The sequence below is a fragment of the Hippocampus bargibanti genome, linkage group LG11 (assembly GCF_051943395.1).
Source record: "Hippocampus bargibanti isolate YZ-2025 linkage group LG11, ASM5194339v1, whole genome shotgun sequence".
NCBI lineage: Eukaryota > Metazoa > Chordata > Actinopteri > Syngnathiformes > Syngnathidae > Hippocampus > Hippocampus bargibanti.
In genome coordinates, this window is record NC_142744.1 from 3,598,997 (window position 1) to 3,621,632 (window position 22,636).

The following is a 22,636-nucleotide window of genomic DNA, read 5'->3' on the forward strand; positions in this document are numbered from 1 at the left end:
AAGTATTCTGTTTCCTCGAAATGAATGAATACATGACAAGCGCATACTTGTTAACCTTGGCAAATAGCTGCCCTTGTAAATGATTACAATTCTCGTATAAAAGCTGTAGCACGCCGTGCATTATTTGAAAAGATTAAAAAAGTGCTAACGCACACTTTACAGCGCATGCGCAAGTCATGCTTTTATCAATCCGACCGTACGCAGCGATAAAAATAAAAATACATACATGTATATGATTGCGTCTTACTTTTGCTGATTTGTCGTGACTATAGTAGCGATCGTTCGGCGGCAGCATTGTTGGCTACCAGCAGTTGAGACGAACTGGATTTGAGCTAAAATGGTCTTTGTAAGATCGGTTCACAATTTTAAAAAATCCTGTATAAAAGTTGTTGTACGCCGTACATTATTTGAAATGATTAAAAAAATATAAAATACGGGGAAAACATAAGTTGGCAGGTATGCAAGCGTGAATAGACTTTAAAAAATAACCTGTGAATGCTGCCCCACGAGTATCTAAACGTATTACTAGTACAGTACACTGTTTGGATATTACCGGACTTTGAATCCCTTTTTGATTGAGGATGCATTCTTTGTATTATTGTCAAAAAAAAATGTCCATGAAATAAAATAATTGATTTTTTCCTCATTATTATTATTCGTAGTCGTCGTAGCAGTCGTAATGGTCGACATAGTAGGAAGAGGAATAACTAATTATGCCCGACGGAAGTACGTCACTAAAAACCAGGAAGTCTGTCGTCCCCTCAAATGTGGGCGGTAGCAATAGTCACGTGACGCCGACAACCACATAAAAAGTACCGTCACTGACCCACAGTTCTCTCTTCTCTTTGTTTGGCCTCAGTTGTACGTTACGGTTGGGTTGGCTGAGTTTTCCACTCTTTACATATGGTATGTCCAAATTTTACTCTTATCTGTTTTTTCAAATGGTCTTTTATTATTTGTTGTTCGCTGGTAGCGCATTTAATGAGTTATTTCAGCGTTGAATTGTTGGCGAGCTTCCTGCCTTGGTGGCTCGCCTCGTGCTTCTTTTGCCACTCCTAACAAGATGGCAGCTTAAGCTCAAATGTAGCATTTCGATCTTGGATTTTATGTTCCAAGTTGTGAAATTGCTCCACAGATTTAGAAGACTTTTGAGCGTGGGAAACGGTGCCGCTCGTTTTATCTAGCGCATTTTTAAGGCGCCACCTGCGGTAGCGCTCATTTTGGTCCTCGTCAAACAAAATGTCGTCTTTTAAGCTCCTGGGTCAAACATTCAATGATGAGTTGCATGTAAGTCCGTGTTTCAGCTGAGTCTGATGATTATTTTTTTTACTGCACTGACGTGTTTGACCCCACACCACGTGGACGTGTGGTGCTTGTACTTTAAAGGAACGGGTTTTAATGCAAATGAAACATCCTTTCTTTTTTTAGGTTCTCTGCATAGGCCGCGATACGAAGATGGGTCTTCCCTGACACTATCATAAAAGTATGGATCCACGTTGCAGCTAATCTATGGGTATTTTACTTTTTAGGTAACGTTTTTATAGGTACGCTACAGTGACCTATATTCCACCGTGGTTGTTTCTGTACAGTGAACCGAGCACTCTACTCGCAGTTGTATATCATTCTTTTTTTTGGTGAAAAAAAAATGGACGTTTATGCTCTTTTTGCTAACACTACCGTTTAAAAAGGTAAGTTGTATTTTTGTAACTCATAGAAGTGGTAGAATATACATTTTTCTCCATAACTGCCAAGTTTCAAGCAAAAATAAGCATTAGCATATATTTCCAGAGCTCGCAATAGTATTCAGTGGCAGCCATTTTTGATTTCTGATAAATGCCTGCATTCGATCGTTATTTGCTAATCGGTCGCTTAGATTTCGCTTTAGACATCAAATACTGAAGAATACAGATGATTTAATATAAATTGAACTACATGATCGCTAAATCATTTCAATTAATAATTAAATAACACATTGTGACCGTGTTTAAAGGCACTATTTGGCTGAGCGCTTGCCGATCATGTCACATGATCAATTTTGAGCCATCCGATTGGCTGTCTGTTTACAACATGGCCGTACAAATGGCTTTATTATTTTGTTTATAACAGATTTCAGCTGAGATAATGTTTCGTGCACTTGTATATATATTTATATATCTATATCCATAAGTTTACATATTTTTCCCCTATTTTTAGATAGCTTTTATACAAAACAATGCCTCCAAAGAAAAGGAAGAAATCCAGTGACAATTCCAAGCCTCCTGGTGTTGCTGTGAATTTTATCAAGGGGAATTATGGTTCAATTCCAAGTGATGGTCTGCTGAAAAATGGACATGTTCTGCATCTGTTTCTCCAGAATAACAAGTCAATAATACAGACAATTTCTGCTGTTAAGACAAACCTGAAAATCCCTTGCATCATACAACCTTGGCAGATAAAAAAGTTGTTGGACTGTTCAATAAGAAAATACACCAATTTATCAAGAGAGAATGACATGAAAAAATTCAGGCAGCTCTGTGATGAGGTGTTTACTTTCTACAAAGTCCAGTCAGATAATCCAAGTGTAATCGAGAGAATCCTACCAACCAACCTACTGTAAAAAATGAAACAGAAACTAGCCAAGGGGATGCATTAGCTGTACCAATTCCTGTTACGCCAACAACCTCTAGAACACTAAGAAAACAATTATCGCCTATCATTTCATTAATGAAGAAAAGACTTGATTTTGTTTCCAAATCAAAGCGTGATATGCAACAAAAATACAAGAAATGTATGCGAGGACTGAAAGCTAAGATCAAGTCAACACATGGGATGAAAGTCAAATTGAACCAGGACTTGCTTAGAAAAAAGACGGTGATCTCGAAACAGAGGGCGATTATCGCTTTGTTGAGGAAGGATCTCCAAAAATTCAAAAAGACAGTCGATGTAGATGACTTCCTACGACTAAAAAATGAACTCCGAAACCTAAAGAAGAAACACAGTGATTTAAAGAGATATTACAGAGGAAAGCGAGGGAGTTGTGAGGTGGACAGTGTCGCTGATGCTGACAAGGATGTTGTGACTGTGCTGGTAGATTAGTATTTCACGTTCTTGTTAAAATAAATATCAGTTAATTGTTTTGAATCTTTTCTCGTGTTTTCTGTTCTTGTTTAGAATTTCAAAAGGTTTAATGGTAGCTTATTGGGTAAAATCTGCCAAAAGTTAGGACAAGGGGCGTTCCTTCAGTGACGTCGCGTCAGCCATCGTCATCAACTCAAAAACGACTTCCTGAATATTCAGCGTGAGTTTTAAAGTGTAAAATATAGCTATATGCCGCGAAATCTTTGTCATATCACGCTCAAGAGAAGTGATTTGACAAATTATGGATACAACTTGTGTCTGTTGTCCATTAAACTAATACAGAACTCTCACAGATTTTCATTGTTTTAACTAATTACAGGCAGAAAATCACTTCATATTTCGACAATTAACAATTCCATTATTTCATTATTTGTCATTGAACAACAGTCTATACATCATTTGAAAGCTATTTAAATGCACTTTAATATGGTATCTATGAGTATTTTCTTTTTAGGTGATGTTCCTGGGGTGAATTCTACTGCTCCATAATACATTTTATTTATAAGCGCCTTTCAAAACTCTCAAGGTCACTTTACAGTGTTGAGTAGATTCTAAATAATTTTTTTTTTTTGTCACTTTCAGTGCCACCTACGACGTTGAAACTTGAAAGAAATACATATACATACTATAAAAGCAATTGTGTGGCAGTCAATGGTTTTCATTGAAAACTAGCGTATAAAGTTGTGCTTAATCTGAATGAAAGCAACATTTTCAAGCAACTGAAATAAGGTACTTGGAAGTAATGGACTATTGCATAGTGGTTTTTAAAAAAGTCACGGTTTTTACATTCTAATTTTGTAACCTCCCCCGTGTTTCACTGTTGTACTTGTGTAATAAGACATTAATATGAAATGTTGTCGGTAAGTTGAGGTTGAATGTGGCATTTTCACATCCCATTGTTTCCCCTAAATAATGCATTTCTTTGTGTACGCACTTCAAACGTGTTCAATAAAGTGATTGTGTTCAAACGTGTACAATCGTTTGTGAATTGTTGCACATGATTCTGGTTATTTGATATGCACATTTAAGAATGATGACAGAAATCTGACTCATTAGGTATCGTGGTAAACTATAAAACGAGTGTTGAAACTATGAAACATTTCTTCCAGTGTTTGGCATGTCACAATGTTGATTATAAAAAGAATTCAGTGCAATTAAGACAGTCTTTCGGGGTTTGCTTCGATACATCTGCAGTAATGCATCTGCGCTGCTCCCTTGTGCCGTTTACGTATTTTTACAGCCATTAGCCTAACTGTCACTCCACTGCGACAGCATCGGGTAAGTATTACGCTTAGAGCATATTGCTACATGATTCAGTTAAAATAACTCACGATTCAAATTTAGCAATTAAACTTCGTTTTCCATCATGTCTTAACTTTCGTCGTCCGCCATCTTGTCATAATCGCCTTGCATTTGTTTCGGTACGTTCCACAGTCGTAAAGGATATTTCGGGCTTTTTCGTGATCTGCCGGAAACTGCCGAAAGGGCTCATCGAATGCTGTATTCATTTACCCATGGTGCATTGTAGTGATGGGAATTCCGGCTCTTTTCGGAGACCCGGTGGTTTTGGATCGGCTCACTAAAAAGATCCGGTTCTTTTAGTTACCAAATGGCTCCTCAGTTTTTTTTTCGCTTAAATTAACTACTAAAAAAATAATGTACAATTATATGAAAACCTAATTTTTGGGGTAAAAAATACACTATCAAATATTTGTATTGATATGGCTTGATTTATATGAGCACAGAGGGCATCCACTAACTTTCAATTTCCCATTTCAGCTGTCACTAATTTGCTTTTCATATTAATAATGCTATCATGCCAACTAGTAAAAAATATAATTGAATAATAACAGCAGGATGTATATTTGTCTACCCTAACCCCCCCACCGCCTTATATCCCCGGGGAATAGAGGACAAAAAAGGTGCTCCCATTCTCGGCTCCTTGTTAGGAACCGGCTCTCTTCGTTCACTTCATAGATCCGGCTCTAAATACCGCCTCGTTCCCGAACGACACATCACTCGTTCTTTGCCGTATTTACATCGAACATGGCCGATATTTGCAATATGGAGCGTCAGAACAGGTGTAAAACTCTAAAACTCATTAAAAACAGGCAGCAAACAAACCTGTTCTTGATTTTTAAGAAACACTCGAATAAGTCTACGGAGGGTAGTGACGATTTGTTGCAGTAAACTGCCGTTAATGATTCGAATTTAGTGGCTAATGGGAATGATGTCAGCTGTTGGAGCACATTGGAAATCTTCGAAGTGAAATTTGTTGAAGTAGACACAAGTAAGGAATATTGCGGTAAGTCTGTTCTCGTTGTCTTTTCTCTAATACCGTAGAATATAAAAAAAGCACAGGATACATTCTTTGATTTGAATTAAAATTGATATGTTAGAAAAATAGATTTATATAGACAAACAATGGTTTTTCATTTGCAATTTACAAAATCACTCTCCAATGAATACATTTTGGGTTATTTCAAACAGCTTTGTATACTTTGCACTGTAATTCAATCGGGCCCTATCCATTTTAGGATTTGGCCCCCATTCAGTCACAAGGGAGCCAACTGGCTCCCTATTTTAATTTCCCAAAGGCAACCTTGCATCTGCACCTCCATGAACTGGAACCATTTTATATTACTATTTCTTATGGCATACATGACCTGGAGTCATTATTTCAACCAACTAAGCAGTGTAGCCGCTGGGAGTAGTCCTCTGCTCCCCCCAACCTGAGAGCAGGGACCAATCATAGCAGAGTCTGGCACCACAACGTCTGGACTGTAGGGATATATATATATATATATATATATATATATATATATATATATATATATATATATATAGGGCCAAAACTAAAAACTACCAGCAAATGATTTTAATTCGCTGACGAAGCCTCTTGGATAAGAAGCAAAACGTCCGACACCTTCAAAGATGACGGATGAAGAAACCTTCTCATGGCTGGACGACTGAGAGACGTTTTTCTGTGCTCTCCATTCAAGCACGTTGGTTCCTTCAGCGCTCTTCATTCATTGTCCGTTTTGTGCCGCCGACGAGGCTGCGGTGGAGTCCACGTTACTGAGCGTCACGTCCTTGTTCCGTTTGGTCCCCGTCTGATCCAGTGACGTCCCCTCGAAGAGACGTGCCATGAAGCCCAAGCCGTTCTTTCTGATGTACGATTTGCCAGCGAAGGTGTACAGCACGGGATTGGCGCAACTGCTGATGAAGGCCAGAGCTGACGTGATGGCGCGGCTCGTCTGGTAGATGTGCTCCAAACTACGGGGGAGAAGCGACAGTGCGGGTCATGAGGTCAAAGGTAAGCGGCGTACTTGGTCGGGAGCTAACTTCTTCTGGAAAGGAATATCTGAATCAGAGATTTTGAAGAAAATTAGAAAGTAGAAAATTGTTTTTTATGGGCACCTGGGAACGGATTATTCTTATTTTAATGGTTTCCTATGGGAAATTAATTTTTGGGATACACACTTTTCACCTTACACACTCTGTCTGGGAACCAATTAAGGTATAACTGTAATTACATTTTTTGAGAGTCAAGCTACTCGATTTTACCCAATTTTGCCCCAAGACAAATTTTGTAAATGTTTTATCAAACGTGAAATATGTTTTTGGAGAACTTTGCAAAATATCCTACTTTTGATTTCTCCACATCAAACAAGCACAAGCGATTTGCTCTTCGGTTTCACGTAAGCATTAAAAAAAAAATCAACTCACATTTCTCGCCTGGGTGATCCTTCCGAGTACCATTCAGCTGCCACCTTGGACCAAAAACCAAAAGAGTGCTTTGATTCAAAGAATTAAAGGACAACCGACACCATTTTTTTGTTTCCTAGCTGACACCAGAATAACGTTTTATAGCATCTAACATACCCGAAACACACAAGCTGATATTTTTAGTCAAATGCAAAACACCAATAAAAATGACTTAAAGTGTCCCAAAACTGCCACAAAATGAGCTCGAAAACTAGGGATTTTCAGAAAGTCCCGCCCCCAGCTCCTGACGTCACTCCAGGATATTCCTTCACAAACTGCCTTGCTCCAGAATCAAAACAATGGCTTCATAGAGTTCAGATTCGGAGAAGATGCTTTCTTGTTACTCATCCAGTTATGAATATGATTCAAATAGTTCTGAAGAGGAAAGCATAAATGTTTGCAATCGATTAAAGAAGTCCTTCCGGATCAATTCGAGGCGTCAGGACTCCAATGTAGCGTGCCAGAAAATGCACAAGGTGGCGCACAAGCTTCGTTGGAAATGGCTGATTTGTCCGCTGGGAATTTGTGTCAACTAGTATCAAATAGTAGTCTTGGTGCAACACACAATTATTCACCATCGCGTTATTTATGTTTTTCCTTCTAATTTCACCATCAACACGATGTTTTCAGACCCAACAAAGTACCCAAAATGCATTGTGTGTCGCTTTCTCGGTCAGGGGCGTTCCTTCAGTGACGTCACGTACGGACTCGTCACCAACTCAAAAACAAGACTTCCTGAATATTCAGCGTGAGTCTTAAAATGTAAAATATAGCTATATGCGCTGGAATCTTTGTAAAATGCGCTCAGTAGAAGTCATTTGCAGTGATTTTACAAATTATGGACGCAACTTGTGTGTCGGTTGTCCTTTAAAGTATCAAGCTCACGAGCTAAAAGCGTTGAGGCCAACCTGTATCATGTTGATGATGTGATACGGCAACCAGAAGAGACAGAACATCACCACGATGGCCAGAATAAGTTTTTCGCTGCGGACCTTCCGTCGGAACTTGGTCTGTCTGAGGCGTCTTAGAATGAGCACGTAGCAAATGATGATGACGGCGTAAGGTAGGACGAAGCCCGCCACTGTTTCAAAGGAGTACTGGAATCGAACCTGCACACAGTCACGTTCATTTTTTTTTTAATGTCATAGATGTGGTTAGTTTATTTGAATGACAAGATTATTTTTATACATCAGTATGGCCACTGTAGGTTTAATATTGCCCATCCATCTGTCCCTGACAGTGGTGGACTGCAAGGCCTTCACTGCTGGCCTAAAAATATCTAAATCACAAACTGAAGTCCATGCTAATTTGTCTATGAATTCTTATGTGTTTTCATATTTAACTTATTTGCTGCCATTCCCGAATATATTCGGGAATTGAAAAATGTGGCATGGAGCGCCACTCCCGAATTTTTTCGGGTTTTGGTTTTTCTTGCGGGGGGTTCTGGTCAGACCTCTGGCAATATTTTTGTATCCTTCCACAAGGGGGCGGCATTTATATTTTTTCCATGTTAGCACTTCATTACAGTTTCAACCGTTGTTAAAGCATTGTATACATCAATATGTATGTATTGTAGTGTATTTTGGACAGCCACCCCCATTTCAAGCTCAGATAACTCCAGACCCATAAAATTTAGTCATTAACTCATTTTTTTCTGATGAAAGTAAAGAGTCGAAGGTTTCTAACACTGTATTGGATGTTTATCTAGTCCTAAAACTCAATATTCTGTGGGACCTGCAATTTGAGTGACGATGACAAAAACCCTGGCACTGGAGTGGACACATTTTTGCACATCGTCTGGCAGTGAATGAGTTAAGCATTGAACCAATCTGCCATTATTTGTGACCAGGGTTAGAAATCTACCTTGTCGCCTTCACAATCAGTTCTGCAGGTCCTGCAGCATCAAATAAGTGTCGATCAAACTGTTGCGTCAACCTACAGGTGTCAAAGTCAAGGCCCGCGGGCCAAATCCGGCCCGCCACATCATTTTTTTCGGCCCGCGATAGCAAATCAAACTTGTTAAATTCCATGATGATTGCTAAAATCTGAGCCAAAATTTCATATTTTTGGATGTCAACCACAATAAAAGTCATTATTCTTGACTTCAGATTTGAAAATGAGTTATTCATTAATTTGCTGTGTGCTCTATTTGTAATATTTGAAGGGATTTAAACATTCTAATGGCTTCCCCAAATTCATAACGGCCCTCGAGAGGAAACCATAACTACAATGTGGCCCCCGGCAAAAAATGACTTTGACACCCCTGCGTTAACCAATCAGATTTCGAGTTAGCGATAGCCTTCTCGCAGGCCTTATTTTCTTGCTAACGCTACCCTCTTGTGGACTTTTAGTCAATCACACCACAGTTTTTTTATATGAATCACAGTGACTAAACGTTGTATAGGCGTAAAATAGTTATGAAGGGTTGGATTGATTCAGAGGTAGCACCACTGAAGGCCTAGGTATGAAATGTACGGCTAGCCACTGTTCCCTAGTGCTTAATTCAAATGCAGACTATTGTTCTTTTCACCTTATACACTCTGTCTGGGAACTACAGTAAAGTCTCGTTATATCGATATCGGTTATATCGATAGTACCGCTTATTACGATACTATTTCTATGAACGCAAGGAGAAAATTACATGCGCGCAGGGTCGGATATATCGATAGTCCCGGTTATATCGATATTTTTTCGGACTCCCGAGAATATCGATATAATGAGACTTTACTGTAATTAAGATCGTAAGCCAAGCTGTCACTGTATTGGTCTGCCTGTCGGAAAGGTCACATTTTATGTTGACGAAACACATTTTCAACTTTGGCCCACCGGTTGCTTACGTAACGAGACAGCGTGTGGTTGGGCACGCAGACATGGCGCGTCTTGTTCCTCTCGTCTTTATCTTCCCGTACATCCCGAAAGACCAACGACGGTAACGCGCTGACGGCCACCAACAGCCACATGCCCAGAATAACGCGGAGCACCAGTTTCTTGCTCAGCCTGGCCGCCGTCTTGCGTGGCAGCACCACCACCACCAGTCGATGGACGCTCATCAGCGTGATGAGGAAAATGGAGGCGTACATGTTGACATTACAGAGGTAGAAGAGACCCTTGCACATGGCCGTGCCGAAAACCCACGTCTGCTTGGCCAGGTAGACGATAAAGAAGATGGTGAGCGCCATCAGGAAGCCGTCGGCGCACGCCAGGTTGAGGATAAGCAGCGTGGTGACGGAACGGCGGCGGGCTCGAGCCAGGATGCTCCACACGATGAAAAGGTTGCCGGGAACGCCCAGTAGGAAGACTAAACTCAAGATGAGGGCTCCCACCGTGGTCGTGTAGTCATTGCTCACCACGCTGTCGTCTTCGGGGTTGTTGGGGTCGTTGTTGCGTTCGAGGACGTCGCTCAGGTTGTTCATTCTGGATGGGAGAGGAGAGGGGGTGTGTGTGTGGAGGTGGCCTTATTTTTGTCCATGTAAGCCAGCGAGATGCTTCTTGAATAGTTGTTTTGGTTCTTGACGTGTGTATTGTTAGTTGTAATTTGGTTTTTCTTTTTGACTTTTTTTGAGATGCTATCTATCTTGCTATTTTGCTATCTTTCTATTTTACTGTCTTCTTATCTTGCTATTTTGATGTCTTGCTATCTCGCTATTTTGCTATCTTGCTATCTAGCTATCTATCTTTCTATTTATCTATCTTGCTATTTTGATGTCTTGCTTTTTTTGATATCTTACTATTTTGCTATCTTGCTATTTTGCTATCTTTCTATTTTACTGTCTTCTTATCTTGCTATCTATCTTGCTATCTTTCTTGATTTATATCTTGCTATCTATCTATCTATCTCGATGTGTTGCTATCTCGCTATTTTGCTATCTCGCTATTTTGCTATCTAGCTATCTATCTTTCTATTTATCTATCTTGCTATTTTGATGTCTTGCTTGTTTGATATCTTACTATTTTGCTATTTTGCTATCTTTCTATTTTACTGTCTTCTTATCTTGCTATCTACCTTGCTATCTATCTTGCTATCTTTCTTGATTTATATCTTGCTATCTATCTTGCTATTTTGATGTCTTGCTATCTCGCTATTTTGCTATCTCGCTATTTTGCTATCTAGCTATCTTGCTATCTAGCTATCTATCTTTCTATTTATCTATCTTGCTATTTTGATGTCTTGCTTTTTTGATATCTTACTATTTTACTATCTTGCTATTTTGCTATCTTTCTATTTTAGTGTCTTCTTATCTTGCTATCTATCTTGCTATCTATCTTGCTATCTTTCTTGATTTATATCTTGCTATCTATCTTGCTATCTCGATGTCTTGCTATCTCGCTATTTTGCTATCTAGCTATTTTGCTATCTAGCTATCTATCTTTCTATTTATCTATCTTGCTATTTTGATGTCTTGCTTTTTTTGATATCTTACTATTTTGCTATTTTGCTATCTTTCTATTTTACTGTCTTCTTATCTTGCTATCTACCTTGCTATCTACCTTGCTATCTTTCTTGATTTATATCTTGCTATCTATCTTGCTATTTTGATGTCTTGCTATCTCGCTATTTTGCTATCTCGCTATTTTGCTATCTAGCTATCTTGCTATCTAGCTATCTATCTTTCTATTTATCTATCTTGCTATCTTTCTTGATTTATATCTTGCTATCTATCTTGCTATTTTGATGTCTTGCTATCTCGCTATTTTGCTATCTCGCTATTTTGCTATCTAGCTATCTTGCTATCTAGCTATCTATCTTTCTATTTATCTATCTTGCTATTTTGATGTCTTGCTTTTTTGATATCTTACTATTTTACTATCTTGCTATTTTGCTATCTTTCTATTTTAGTGTCTTCTTATCTTGCTATCTATCTTGCTATCTATCTTGCTATCTTTCTTGATTTATATCTTGCTATCTATCTTGCTATCTCGATGTCTTGCTATCTCGCTATTTTGCTATCTAGCTATTTTGCTATCTAGCTATCTATCTTTCTATTTATCTATCTTGCTATTTTGATGTCTTGCTTTTTTTGATATCTTACTATTTTGCTATTTTGCTATCTTTCTATTTTACTGTCTTCTTATCTTGCTATCTACCTTGCTATCGATCTTGCTATCTTTCTTGATTTATATCTTGCTATCTATCTTGCTATTTTGATGTCTTACTATCTCGCTATTTTGCTATCTCGCTATTTTGCTATCTAGCTATCTATCTTTCTATTTATCTATCTTGCTATTTTGATGTCTTGCTTTGTTTGATATCTTACTATTTTGCTATCTTGCTATTTTGCTATCTTGGTGTTTTGCTATCTTGCTATTTTGCTGTCTTGCTATTTTGATGTCTTGCTGTTTTGCTATCTTGCTATCTAGCTTTCTATTTTGCTATTTTGCTGTCTTCTTATCTAGCTATTTTGCTGTCTTGCTATTTTGCTACATAACCATTTTGCTATCTAGCTATTTATATTGCTATTTGGCTGTCTTGCTATTTACTGTCTTGCTATTTAGCTGTCTTGCTATCTTGCTGTCTATCTTGCTATTTTGATAATTAATAGCTTAATAGCTATCTTGCCAGATAGCTATTAAGCTAATCGATAGCTAGCTAGATAGCCAGCTCTAATAGCTAGCCAGGTAGCTAGCTAGCTAGCAAGATAGCTAATTGACAGCCAACAGATTCTCAAAACCAAGCGTGGTTTTAGGCATCATTTTGACCTTATGAGTGAGGCCACTATCTATGTAGTTAATGTAAGTACTTATGCAATACTTTGCTTTACTTTATCTATTTACATTTTCTCAGCTTGGTTTTTAGCGATGCTATTCCAGTTTTATCACGACGAGTATGATGACTGATTTTTGTCTCTTGCTGACATGTTTATTTTCCATCAACCGTCAGCCTGACGTCACCTCAAAAATATTCACGCGAGGGTCTGAAGCCAACCACTTTCAATCTGCGTGCTAAAACACGCAGCCCTGAAAATTTTCATTCAAAATGCCTATTGCTACATCCACTATATTTTCCCTCGAGTGAGGTTTTAAAATGCAAACAGTAAATTTTAAATCACGCTTGAGTTTTGGGGAAAATAACCACAAAGTCTAAAAACCGTAATGAGGAAGATCAAAACTACCGTTCCACAACACAACAAATTTAAAATATATCTATTTTCGGATCAATTATTTTAATATACAGTGATAACTTAGCTTACGAACGTAATTGGCTCCCAGACAGAGTGTGTAAGGCGAAAAGTGTGTATCCCAAAAATTAATTTCCCATAGGAAACCATTAAAATGAGAATAATCCGTTCCAAGGTCCTCATAAAACATAATTTTCTACTTTTCTAAGCCTTAAAACTACACAAAATATACCTTATTTTATGTATAATAAATGTGCTATGGTATTAATAATTAAAGGAATAAACTGTACTGAATAATCAAGTCGTTTTATTTACCTTTGTGATGGTCATTGGTGGCTTGATGGAATGGAGTGGCCGGTTTCATCAGCATTAAACACTTGATGAGGAACGTAACCTTCTTCTTTCACCATCTTGAGGAATGATCCCATGTAGGTGTTTTCTCTGTGATAATTTTATCTAGTTCCTCATCAATTGTGTTCTGTTTAGCTGAGTTGATAGCTTTTTGCATCAAGTGTACAGAGTGCTTGTGCAGGTTGTTTGTGGAGCCTGATTGATGGGATATTTTAACCTTGCAGTCTACACTCTGCCTTTGAACTATCAAAGTTGAAACTCTCACTGTCGTCTGGCTGTCTCTTTAATGTTTAAACCACCTCCACTCACTGCTGCGTTCTTGACCAATCACGTGGCTTTAACCGAAGACTGAGGGCGGGGAATAGGGGACAAAAACAGTCGCTGCCATTTTGATGTTACAAGAACGGGCATAAGAAAAAGGTTCGTATGCCAAGGTAAAATGTTCATAAATTTAACGTTCATAAACTGAAAAGTTTGTAAGCCAAGGGGTTCGTAAACCGAGGTATCACTGTAGTTTCTCATAAACAATTGATAACTATCATATTTACTTATTGCAACAAATATAAGTAAAAAATAGCCTTTATCATAAGATATTTGTCTGCTCACCTGGTTTGTTGTGCTATAATAGTTTGTCTTTTCAGAAAAATACTTCTAATCAACAACCCGTTACAAAAATAATGATCTTCCTCTCCTTTATCGATACAAATCCCACAAAAATGGTCATTTACGGTAAGCCAAACTGAAATAAAAAGCTGGTCCGAGAAGCCATTAAAATAGGTCCGAATGGTGCCAGATGTGCGAGAATCGCTTACCTTTCCAGGATACAATTTGTCAAAATGAAAATATTCCACTTGTCCTGCTGCGTCCTGTTCGCTTGCGTAGTTTACCATGTCACGGCGCTCCATCCTATCGTGAATCACACCCTGCACTTGCGCACACGCATGCTGTGACATGCACACAGGCGTGTAACACTTCCCTTTTCCTATGAAGATGTTACTTTTTTACGCATGGAAAGTGTTGTTGGAACCACCATAGCTAGCTGCATTGTTATTGGATTTACATTGCAAGCTTATAAACACACTAATCAGCCTCCATTTACAGAAAAGTTTTAGCCATATGGCGGCAACGTACCCCATATTCACACTTTGGCGTGGCTTTATAACAGTAACATAAACTAAAATCATACACGACCCCGCAAATTTACTGACTCGTGCCTCTTGGAATGTGATGAAATCTGCTGTCGATCATGAAAGATTCTAACGAAAACGTCTCAGGCTGGAAATTAAACAGAAAGCCAGACAGTTTTGGTTTGAAGTAGTCAATTTTGGTTCAATCAAAGGTCTGTGACAAACCCGCATTTGGGAATTGGATTATATGAGCTCAACCGGAAGCGGGTAAAGTTTGTTCATTTTGAGTGTCAAAAAGACAGTCATTAGCTATTTGTGACACATTGAAATTTTACTGCCTGAAGGGAATAAATGTGATTCAAAACACTTCGTTTCTGATTGCACATGACCCCCCTCGCCCCACCGTCACAAACTCTTACATAATAGTAAACAGAATAAGCACACACCTGTTCGAACAAGCCAGGAATTTTGCTTTTCCTTTGGGTTGCCACGATACTGTCATTTTGAATCAAAACATTAACTCCACATTGTTTGTTCGATAATTTATTTGCCAAAAAATGCTTACCCTTTATGTGCGTATGTGTACATATCTTTATATTTATTCACATAAATATATTCCTGCCAATGAAAGGGGTTAAAGTGGAGTAAGACGTCGTGCTATATCGCGAGTGCGTAGTGAAAGGAATGATGCTGAGTGACGACCTCATCAATGTGGGTCCTCGTCCGTGTGTGAGGCGTCCTGGTATGACTGCAAGTCTTGCCCGATGTACTCCGATACTGTCAATCAAAAATGACAACCAAAAAAAAAAGTGGACGTGAATTCATGTCATGTAGTCTTACAAAAGACGTGTGAGCCAGATTAAAACTACCAAAATACAGTCTGAGAAATTTGAGAAAAATAAGATTATTTTTCTTCTGGGTAAACACATTTTGTCTGACTAAATAATACCTATTACGAAAGCCATAATTTTAAGAGAATAGAGTCCTAGAAAAATATTTGCCATTTCAGCAAATGTACTGCTTTGGTCAATCAATGCTTGTTACTCTCTCTGGTGCATCAACTTTGTAAAAACTGTGAAAGGGGCTACAGTCACTAAAATAGTCAAAACATTTAGCTCGTATGGATGAGAAGGTTTCTTCAGCCGTCATGCCGTGAGGATTAATTTGGATCGTTCGTACAACAGTCTTCTTAGGCAACATAGGCTTAGTTATGCCGATGAAGTGATACCAGAGTAAATGGGGAAATCAGGCCAGTCGTAGACCCCATAATCAGGCAGGACAATAGAAGTAACCCCAACCTGAGAGCATGGACCTATCAAAGCAGAGTCTGGCACCGCCACGTCTGGACAGTAGGGATATATATAAGGCCAAAATACCAGCAAATGTAGTTTCCTCACAAAGCCTCTTGGATAAGAAGAAGTACAGATGACGGCTGAAGAAACCTTCTTATCGATGGACCACTCCTGTACGACTGAGAGCTTACACAGACGTTTAGCTAGTATGAAGAAATTAGTGTCTCTCAGCCTATTTCATGAACAAACCTCTTAATTACCTTCCTCAAATGTGATGGGATGCATTGTGGCGCAGCTGGTGAATTCCAGGACACCCTCCTGAATCTTGGTATCCCTCTCGTCCACGTGACCCATCTCCAGACCCCTTCCTGAGTGGTCCCAGCTTTCATAGTGGGAGTAAGGCACTGGACACATGTCCTGGTAGGCGCTCTGGTTATTCGGAGGCGAGGGACACATCTCCTGAGTGTACGCAGAGTACTGCGGGTATGGTGGGGTGGGAACAGGAGGCAGAGGGGATGAAGAAATCGGGCTACCGGCCGGGAAAGGGCTAAGAGAGGAAGAGTGAGAGGGAGAGGGTGAGGACGATAGGTAAGGTGAGTCTAGCCAGGGGGAAGGGGACGATGGTTGTTGACCGCGGAGGTACAATGGTGGGAGGAGTTCAGTGAAACCCAGCTCCAGATTCTCAAAACTGGGATGAGGTTCAGATGTGGGGTTAATCCCACCAGGCTCCTCCGTTGCAGTGTCGGCACCATATTCCTCCTGGTAAACCAGGCTAGTACATGGAGGGGAGTAGGTGGATGGGTATGGGGACAGGTTAAAGCTCATGCCTGTCTGCTCTTCGACCGCAGGGTTGCACCTCACATTCATTCTGGACTGACCCCCAACAGAAGAACCCACCATCCCTGCATCCAGAGGCCGCGCTTGATGCAGGGACAGTACTGGGTCCTCTTCCTTGAACATGACTGCAAGAAAAACAAGAAAAATTGACGCATCTGTATTCTAGTAATATTTTATAATGTTGATACTAACTGGGGACATATTTAAAGCAATGGGTGCTGCTCCTTTTCCTCTTGCCATTGGAGACGTAAAGACTGACTGACACTGGACGAATGATGGACAGGTCACAGTAGGGCGGCACCCTCATGCGAAGCAAACACTAAAGGAGGAAACAACATGTTGAAACAAATGAAATGAGAATAATCCACGCTTCCACTTCACAAGGGTTGGTCACAAAGGCAGCCGCCTCAACACAGAAGCTCAGACTGCCTCTCCCAAACCACTTTATCTGACTTTATCAGGGGAATTGAAATGGCTTTCCCAGGCCGACAAAAAGACAGTGGACCCGAGCTAGGTAACTCTGGGTCTTGCTTGGGGCGTCCACCCGGACATGCCCAAAACACCCCATCACTTGTTTATGCCTGCATCTATGATTTTAACATACTGTACAGGTGAGGTGAGTGAAGAGTAACATCCACAAGATCTACCTCATTGCTGTTGTCACGGTCCACGTGGGCTTCCTCTTCCCAATGAAGTTTACCATCTGATATTTTGGAAGACAGAAGAGGAACAAAATAATTGTCAGTCAAATAGATGGAAAACTTTCCATCATTCAGTAGGATCCAAAAAACAACAATGGAAACGATGAGTGCTCACCCGGGCCTCTCTCCATGAAAACAACTCGAGAGAGAGCCATGAAGTTGGTGCCACTCAACAGGAGCTCCTCTCCGCCCTCGACTGAACAGGAAGTGACGTTGACTGACTCGATGACCGGAAGCTCCTGTGCCGACCGCTGGGCTGCGACGGACACGATACAAAATCGAGCTTATGTCTTTCACTTCTAGCTGTCACGTGGGAACGACCACTCACAGCATTCGATGGGCAGTGAGGCCACCTGGAGAGCCAGCATTCGACCAGGTGGGACAACAGGAGGTGGCAAAGGGACATGGGTGCGGAAGACCAAGCGGACACGTGTGTTTTTCCTCCCGACATCTGTTTCGCCCTTCCTCAATTCAATGTCCGAGTTCCTCAACTTCAGAATCCCGGCACAGTCGATGCTGCAGTTTATAATGAGGTGACTGTCAGCCACTTCATCTTTCAAACAGAATCTCAGTCTACTTACAGTGCCGTCATGTGGTTCTCGGGGTTGAGGGGGATATTTAGTACTTTTGTTCCCACCTGGATGTTCTCATGACTGGTTGTGCCCACCATCTTTCCTGTTACCCTGAAACAAGAATAAAAGAAAATCCTCTGAGGGAATGAACCAATTCATATCCCTGTTCTGGACATCTCTATTTAGTTTTTTTTAGTTATTTCCAAATAAAACAATATAGGAGATCACCTCATTTCATTTCTGAGGGTGTCTTCGTACCTGTGTATCTGATAGAAAGGGTGTGGCCTTATGGAGCGATCATCTGCGGTTCCCACGAAAACTTGAAGAGAAAGGGGTTTCCTCTCATTGTATCCGAACAACTGCAGAGAGAGAGACAAGGTAAGAAATTAGGCCAAAACGGAGAAGAGATGAGCTGATGGTTTGTATATAATGTGCCTCTCGTAATATCACCTTGACAACCGGATGTCCGGTCGGAGTGGCCTTGACAGCTCCTCTGCTCCCCTCTGTCTCATAGTGGGCTCGGTGGTGTGGCCGGGGTTGTACTTCAATACGCAGTTCGTACTGGTCAAATTGGGAGGGTAGAGGCCAGTCGAGCGGTGGCAGAGCATTGGACCTGCATGCATTCAAGTGTACGCCGATGACACGTTAAGTCACCTCAAATCACAGATTGTGACAGCCCTCAAGGCAGCTTCATCTAAACCTGTGTGTTCAATGAAATATGGCGACCAGGTGACGGGTTTTCCCTTGATGACTCCCTACCTGAAGAGAGGACTATGGGCGTTAGCTCGGGTTCGGCCCCAACCCAGAGCAGGGGGAACCGAGAGATAATCCATACTTGTTGAAGGGGGCTCTCTCCTAGTCTGCGGTGTCTCTGGCTGCTGTTGCCCAAGTGCCTGTTCCTCATCCCTTGGAGACAACTGTGGGGAAGAAGAAGTTCTATTAAGGATTCTCTCTGGTGGAATCAAAAACGAGTTAGGGGGGTTTAAGAGTTGAGTTTAGTTTTGAGGTTGGGTCGGTATTGGGTTAGTTAGGAGCTAAATAGGTTAAAGGGTTTGGGTAGTGATTAGATTCATGACAGGGTTTAGGGTTTTAAAACTAGTGTTTAGCACTGCGGTACTCCAAGGGTTTTGATTTGTGGTTTAGGTAAAGTTTAGGGTTCAGAACTTGGCATAGTTAGGGTTGAACTGGATTTAGGGTAAGTATAGCTACATATATTTAATCCTGTGGCAAGTGGTACCTGCTCCATAGATGTCTTCCTCGTTTTCTGTGGAACAGTGAGCTCACAAGTGCCAGGCGAAGCTTGTGACAGGAGACTGTAGTCTCCCACTTCCACAACGCCCCCCTGCAGCTCCTCGGAGTAACTCCCTCTGCGAGAGGAGCAAGGGGATGCAAGGGGCGAGTTCCTCCGCTTCTTTCTTCCCGGCGATGTCGGCCGGGACGACGGCGAGAGGTCGAAATGAAGCGTGGCCTCATTGAGCTCCTCTTCTTCTACCAGCAGGGAGTCACAACTGGAGGCCGGACTCAACCAGCCCCGGGACGAGGGGCTGGAGGCAGGGCTGGGGCTGAGCGAACCAGTGCACCTTTCTCGATAGGTGAAGGGATCAAGCAAAGGAAGATAGAGGCGCTCACGGTCCCATCGACTGCTGTTGTCAATGTCCCAGGAGAGAGCGGGTGCTGGCTCGTCTTCAGGCGAGATGGTGGTTATCTGGATGCTGGGACACTCCACCACCCGCGACTCTGAAACCTGACAGGGAATGTCTTTCACTTGTTCGTTTTGATGTAGCGATCTTTTGCTACGTTTTCTTACCTGAACTGAGCGTGCCGGCAGGCTCTCATAGGTTCCGCTGAATTCTCCTGCCGCGGCCCTTCGTGGAGGCGGTGAATGCATCCCGGCCCGCTGACTTACCAAAGGTGGCGGGCTGGGGATGCTAACAGGGGATCGCTCCTCTACATGATAGGTGGCACAGTGGCCGTCTGTAACTGATTATTAAGGAGGGACATCAGAAAACTCGGTACAAATTCCATAGATGTCGTGAACATGCATTTATGGCTCTAATGAGACGCACGGTGTTCATTTTGTGCTGGGATGGCTAGCGTCAGTGGCGAGCCGTGCATTTCACACAGAGGCCTTCAGTAGTGCTATGTCTCAAGGGGCCAAAGCTAGCATACTTTATCGGTAGCGACAATGGATTTGGTTGCAGATTTACTGTTAAAGCCATTTTCAAGATGGACTTTTTAAGAAAAGTTGGACATCATTAAGAAAGGTCTGACTAGCAAAAATAGCAAATATTGCAATTTTATGAGGCTATGATTGATGCTTCGCTATCCTTCGCCAATCATCTTCGAATAGTTTAACTCATTCACTGCCATTCACAAATTGATTCGGTAATTGAAAATATGACGTAGAGCGCCATACTTGGGTGCCGATAAAGCGTTGGCCATGGCCTGTGGCAATGTTTATCCCTTCCACAATGGGGCAGCATTTTCCTTTTGTCCATGTTAGCAGTTTGTTACAGCTTCAGCTGTTGTTAAAGCACTATATAAATCAATATATATGTATTGTATTTGTATAGCCGCCCCCATTTCAAGCTCATAACTCCAGATATGATTTAGGAATTAACTTTTTTTGTGATGAATAATAAAGTCTACGGTTTCTAACGCTGCATTGAATGAGTGTGTAGTCCTAAAACTCAATATTCTGTGAGTCCCGGAATTTGAGTGACAAAACAAAAACCCTGGCACTGGAGTGGACACATTTTCGCTCATCGTTTGGCAGTGAATGAGTTAACAACCGTATTTCTTTCTTCAGCTATTTCCTGGCTCACTGTACCCTCTAGTTAGTACAGGACGTAGTAAATCACACCACACTTTTTTTTTCACTGGGGCAGCTGCGGAGTGATTTATCCATTTGCTATCTATTAGCTAGCTACCTTGCTGGCTATCTATTTGCTATCCATTTGCTATCTAGCTAGCTACCGACCTAGCTAGCTATTTGCTATCCATTTGTTATCTATTAGCTAGCTACCTAACTGGCTATTTATTTGCTCTCCATCTGCTATCTAGCTAGCTACCTACCTAGCTAGCCATTTGCTATCTATTAGCCAGCTACCTAGCTGGCTATCTATTTGCTATCCATTTGCTATCTATTTGCTATCTATTAGCTATCTATTAGCTACCTGGATAGATAGATAGTTAGCTGGCTATCTAGAAGCTATCTGTTAGCTAGCTAGCTTTTTATCTGAGTTACTTCTGGGTTGAGTGAACGCTGGCGCATGTGGCTGCCGCTGCCCACCCACAGATCCTATGACTGTAAAGTGACCTTGAGAGTTTTGAAATGCGCTTATAAATGAAATGTATTATTATTATTATTATTATTATTATTATTTATTATTATTACTGAAGGCCTACAAAGTGACATGCACGCCCCGCCATTGATCAAAGTAAGCAGTCATAGTCTGTTTTGTGTGTGTGTGTGTGTGTGTGTGTGTGTGTGTGTGTGTGTGTGTGTGTGTGTGTGTGTGTGTGTGTGTGTGTGCAGGGAGGGGGTGAGCATGTGGAGGTTCCTTCCCCACATGTCATCTATTAACTCACACGCACGCCTGATTAGAACCACATTGACTGTATGCACCCAAACGTAAAGTCCACTGCGTGCGCACACACACACACACACACACACAGACACACACACACATATATATGCACGTATGTTCCCATGCATGTCTGACCCCACCCCCCCCCCCCCCCCCTTCAACCCCAACGGGAAGTCTTCTTTCACATACAAAAAGCGCTTGTGACTGACCCGCGCCGTTGCCGCTGTCAGCGGGCTCCACAGAGACGGAACTTTCCTCCTCCGGCCGCGGCGCGTCCTCCTCGAACACCAGCTTGAATTCGAATTCGCCCTCCTCCCAACCGGAGCCCGGCGCGGCCCCCATCGCCGACCAGAATCTCCCCCTTACCCCCACAAATGTTTTTTTTTCTTCCTCAGGAGGGGTGGGGGGTCCTTGGGGCTCTCTTCTTTAAATGCTTGCCATAAAGGAAAAGCAACTCCGTTCTTGGGAAAACTTTTCAGCTCATCTTGTTGAAAGTTGATGCCTGGCTGATGTGAAAGTTTTGTTTTTCCAGTTCAAATCAGTCTTCCATCCTCGCGGAGAAGGAGGGGAAAAAAAGGGAGAAGGAGGGGGGGAAAGTTGAAATATTTTTGTCGTCCTTTACCCTTAATTGCCTCTGGGTGGGTTTTGAAGCTCAATCGCTTGGTCCCCATAGGGTCACCCTGCCTGTCAATCATCGGAACCCCCCGCCCCCTTCCATCTCCACTTCCCTCACATCCTCCTCCTCTCATCAAGTTTGTCGTGTGAGCACCAGACCCCCCCCCCCTCTCCCCTCCGCTGCCCCCTTTTTGGCTGTAATCCTTCCTTCACCCCCCCCCCCCTCCATCTCCCTCCTCCCTTCTTTTTTCTTCTCCCCCATTCCCACTTTACGAGCCCCCTCCCTCCATCCCCTCTTCTCCATCAGAGATCTGTTTCTCATTATCCGCTGCAGTCTGTCTGAGTCAGAAGACTTGAAACTTAAATAAATAGGCCTCTCTCCGGCTTAGAGCAGCTCCCAGGCCCCCCCCCTCACCTCTCGGGAATCGTCGGGAATCACGTCGAGCTTCTTGAGGGGTCTCACTTGCCGACACGCCCCAAATGCGTCATTGATGTTCTTTTGAAGAATGTTGTTCGATTTTGACTTTGGTAGCCCATTGTTTGCTTTAAT

At 41.6% G+C, this 22,636-nt stretch overlaps 2 protein-coding genes and 2 long non-coding RNA genes across 7 annotated transcripts in view; 2 read left to right on the forward strand and 2 right to left on the reverse strand.

The window, feature by feature from the left end:
* The first annotated feature begins 792 nt into the window (after nt 1–792).
* LOC148891178 (uncharacterized) lies at nt 793–3,125 on the forward strand. 2 transcript variants are annotated; one of them, XR_016116514.1, is made up of 3 exons: nt 793–906; nt 1,429–1,688; nt 2,194–3,125. It is a non-coding gene; the product is annotated as an uncharacterized LOC148891178 (long non-coding RNA). The 2 variants fall into 2 exon arrangements; XR_016116513.1 differs by having other exon boundaries at nt 1,429–3,125.
* A 1,935-nt stretch (nt 3,126–5,060) lies between these two features.
* LOC148891179 (uncharacterized) overlaps nt 5,061–22,636 on the forward strand; it is a 28,819-nt gene continuing 11,243 nt past the window's right edge. For both annotated transcript variants that reach the window (XR_016116443.1, XR_016116442.1), the window contains exons 1-2: nt 5,061–5,422; nt 6,240–6,433. This is a non-coding gene — a long non-coding RNA (uncharacterized LOC148891179). The remainder of the gene's footprint in view (nt 5,423–6,239; nt 6,434–22,636) is intronic.
* LOC148891180 (leukotriene B4 receptor 1-like) lies at nt 5,973–14,274 on the reverse strand. Of its 2 annotated transcripts, none has more exons than XM_089008342.1 (5): nt 14,165–14,274; nt 9,723–10,299; nt 7,794–7,994; nt 6,847–6,890; nt 5,973–6,393 (listed from the first exon to the last, which is right to left on the reverse strand). In XM_089008342.1, the coding sequence occupies exons 2-5, from the start codon at nt 10,296–10,298 to the stop codon at nt 6,147–6,149; spliced, it is 1,068 nt and encodes a 355-aa protein (XP_088864468.1). In that variant the 5' UTR covers nt 10,299; nt 14,165–14,274; the 3' UTR covers nt 5,973–6,146. The 2 variants fall into 2 exon arrangements, with proteins under 2 accessions (XP_088864468.1, XP_088864470.1); XM_089008344.1 differs by lacking the exon at nt 14,165–14,274 and adding an exon at nt 13,959–14,141.
* On the reverse strand, nt 14,981–22,059 carry nfatc4 (nuclear factor of activated T cells 4). Its single transcript, XM_089008340.1, has 13 exons — nt 21,681–22,059; nt 19,689–19,861; nt 19,119–19,625; nt 18,641–18,798; nt 18,332–18,494; nt 18,140–18,240; nt 17,891–17,992; nt 17,638–17,825; nt 17,425–17,565; nt 17,256–17,311; nt 16,801–16,927; nt 16,032–16,733; nt 14,981–15,256 (listed from the first exon to the last, which is right to left on the reverse strand). Exons 1-13 carry the CDS (start codon nt 21,811–21,813, stop codon nt 15,186–15,188), a joined length of 2,622 nt encoding a protein of 873 aa, XP_088864466.1. The 5' UTR covers nt 21,814–22,059; the 3' UTR covers nt 14,981–15,185.

Coding starts and splice junctions, on each gene's coding strand:
- LOC148891180 (XM_089008342.1), bottom strand. CDS start 10,298: ATGAACAACCTGAGCGACGTCCTCGAACGCAACAACGACCCCAACAAC. Junction 7,995..9,722: donor ACCACACGCTGTCTCGTTAC/GTAAGCAACCGG, acceptor GACTGTGTGCAG/GTTCGATTCCAGTACTCCTT. Junction 6,891..7,793: donor ACATCATCAACATGATACAG/GTTGGCCTCAAC, acceptor TTTTGGTCCAAG/GTGGCAGCTGAATGGTACTC.
- nfatc4 (XM_089008340.1), bottom strand. CDS start 21,813: ATGGGGGCCGCGCCGGGCTCCGGTTGGGAGGAGGGCGAATTCGAATTC. Junction 19,862..21,680: donor TGACAGCGGCAACGGCGCGG/GTCAGTCACAAG, acceptor CTTAATAATCAG/TTACAGACGGCCACTGTGCC. Junction 16,928..17,255: donor ACCGTGACAACAGCAATGAG/GTAGATCTTGTG, acceptor TTCCTCCTTTAG/TGTTTGCTTCGCATGAGGGT.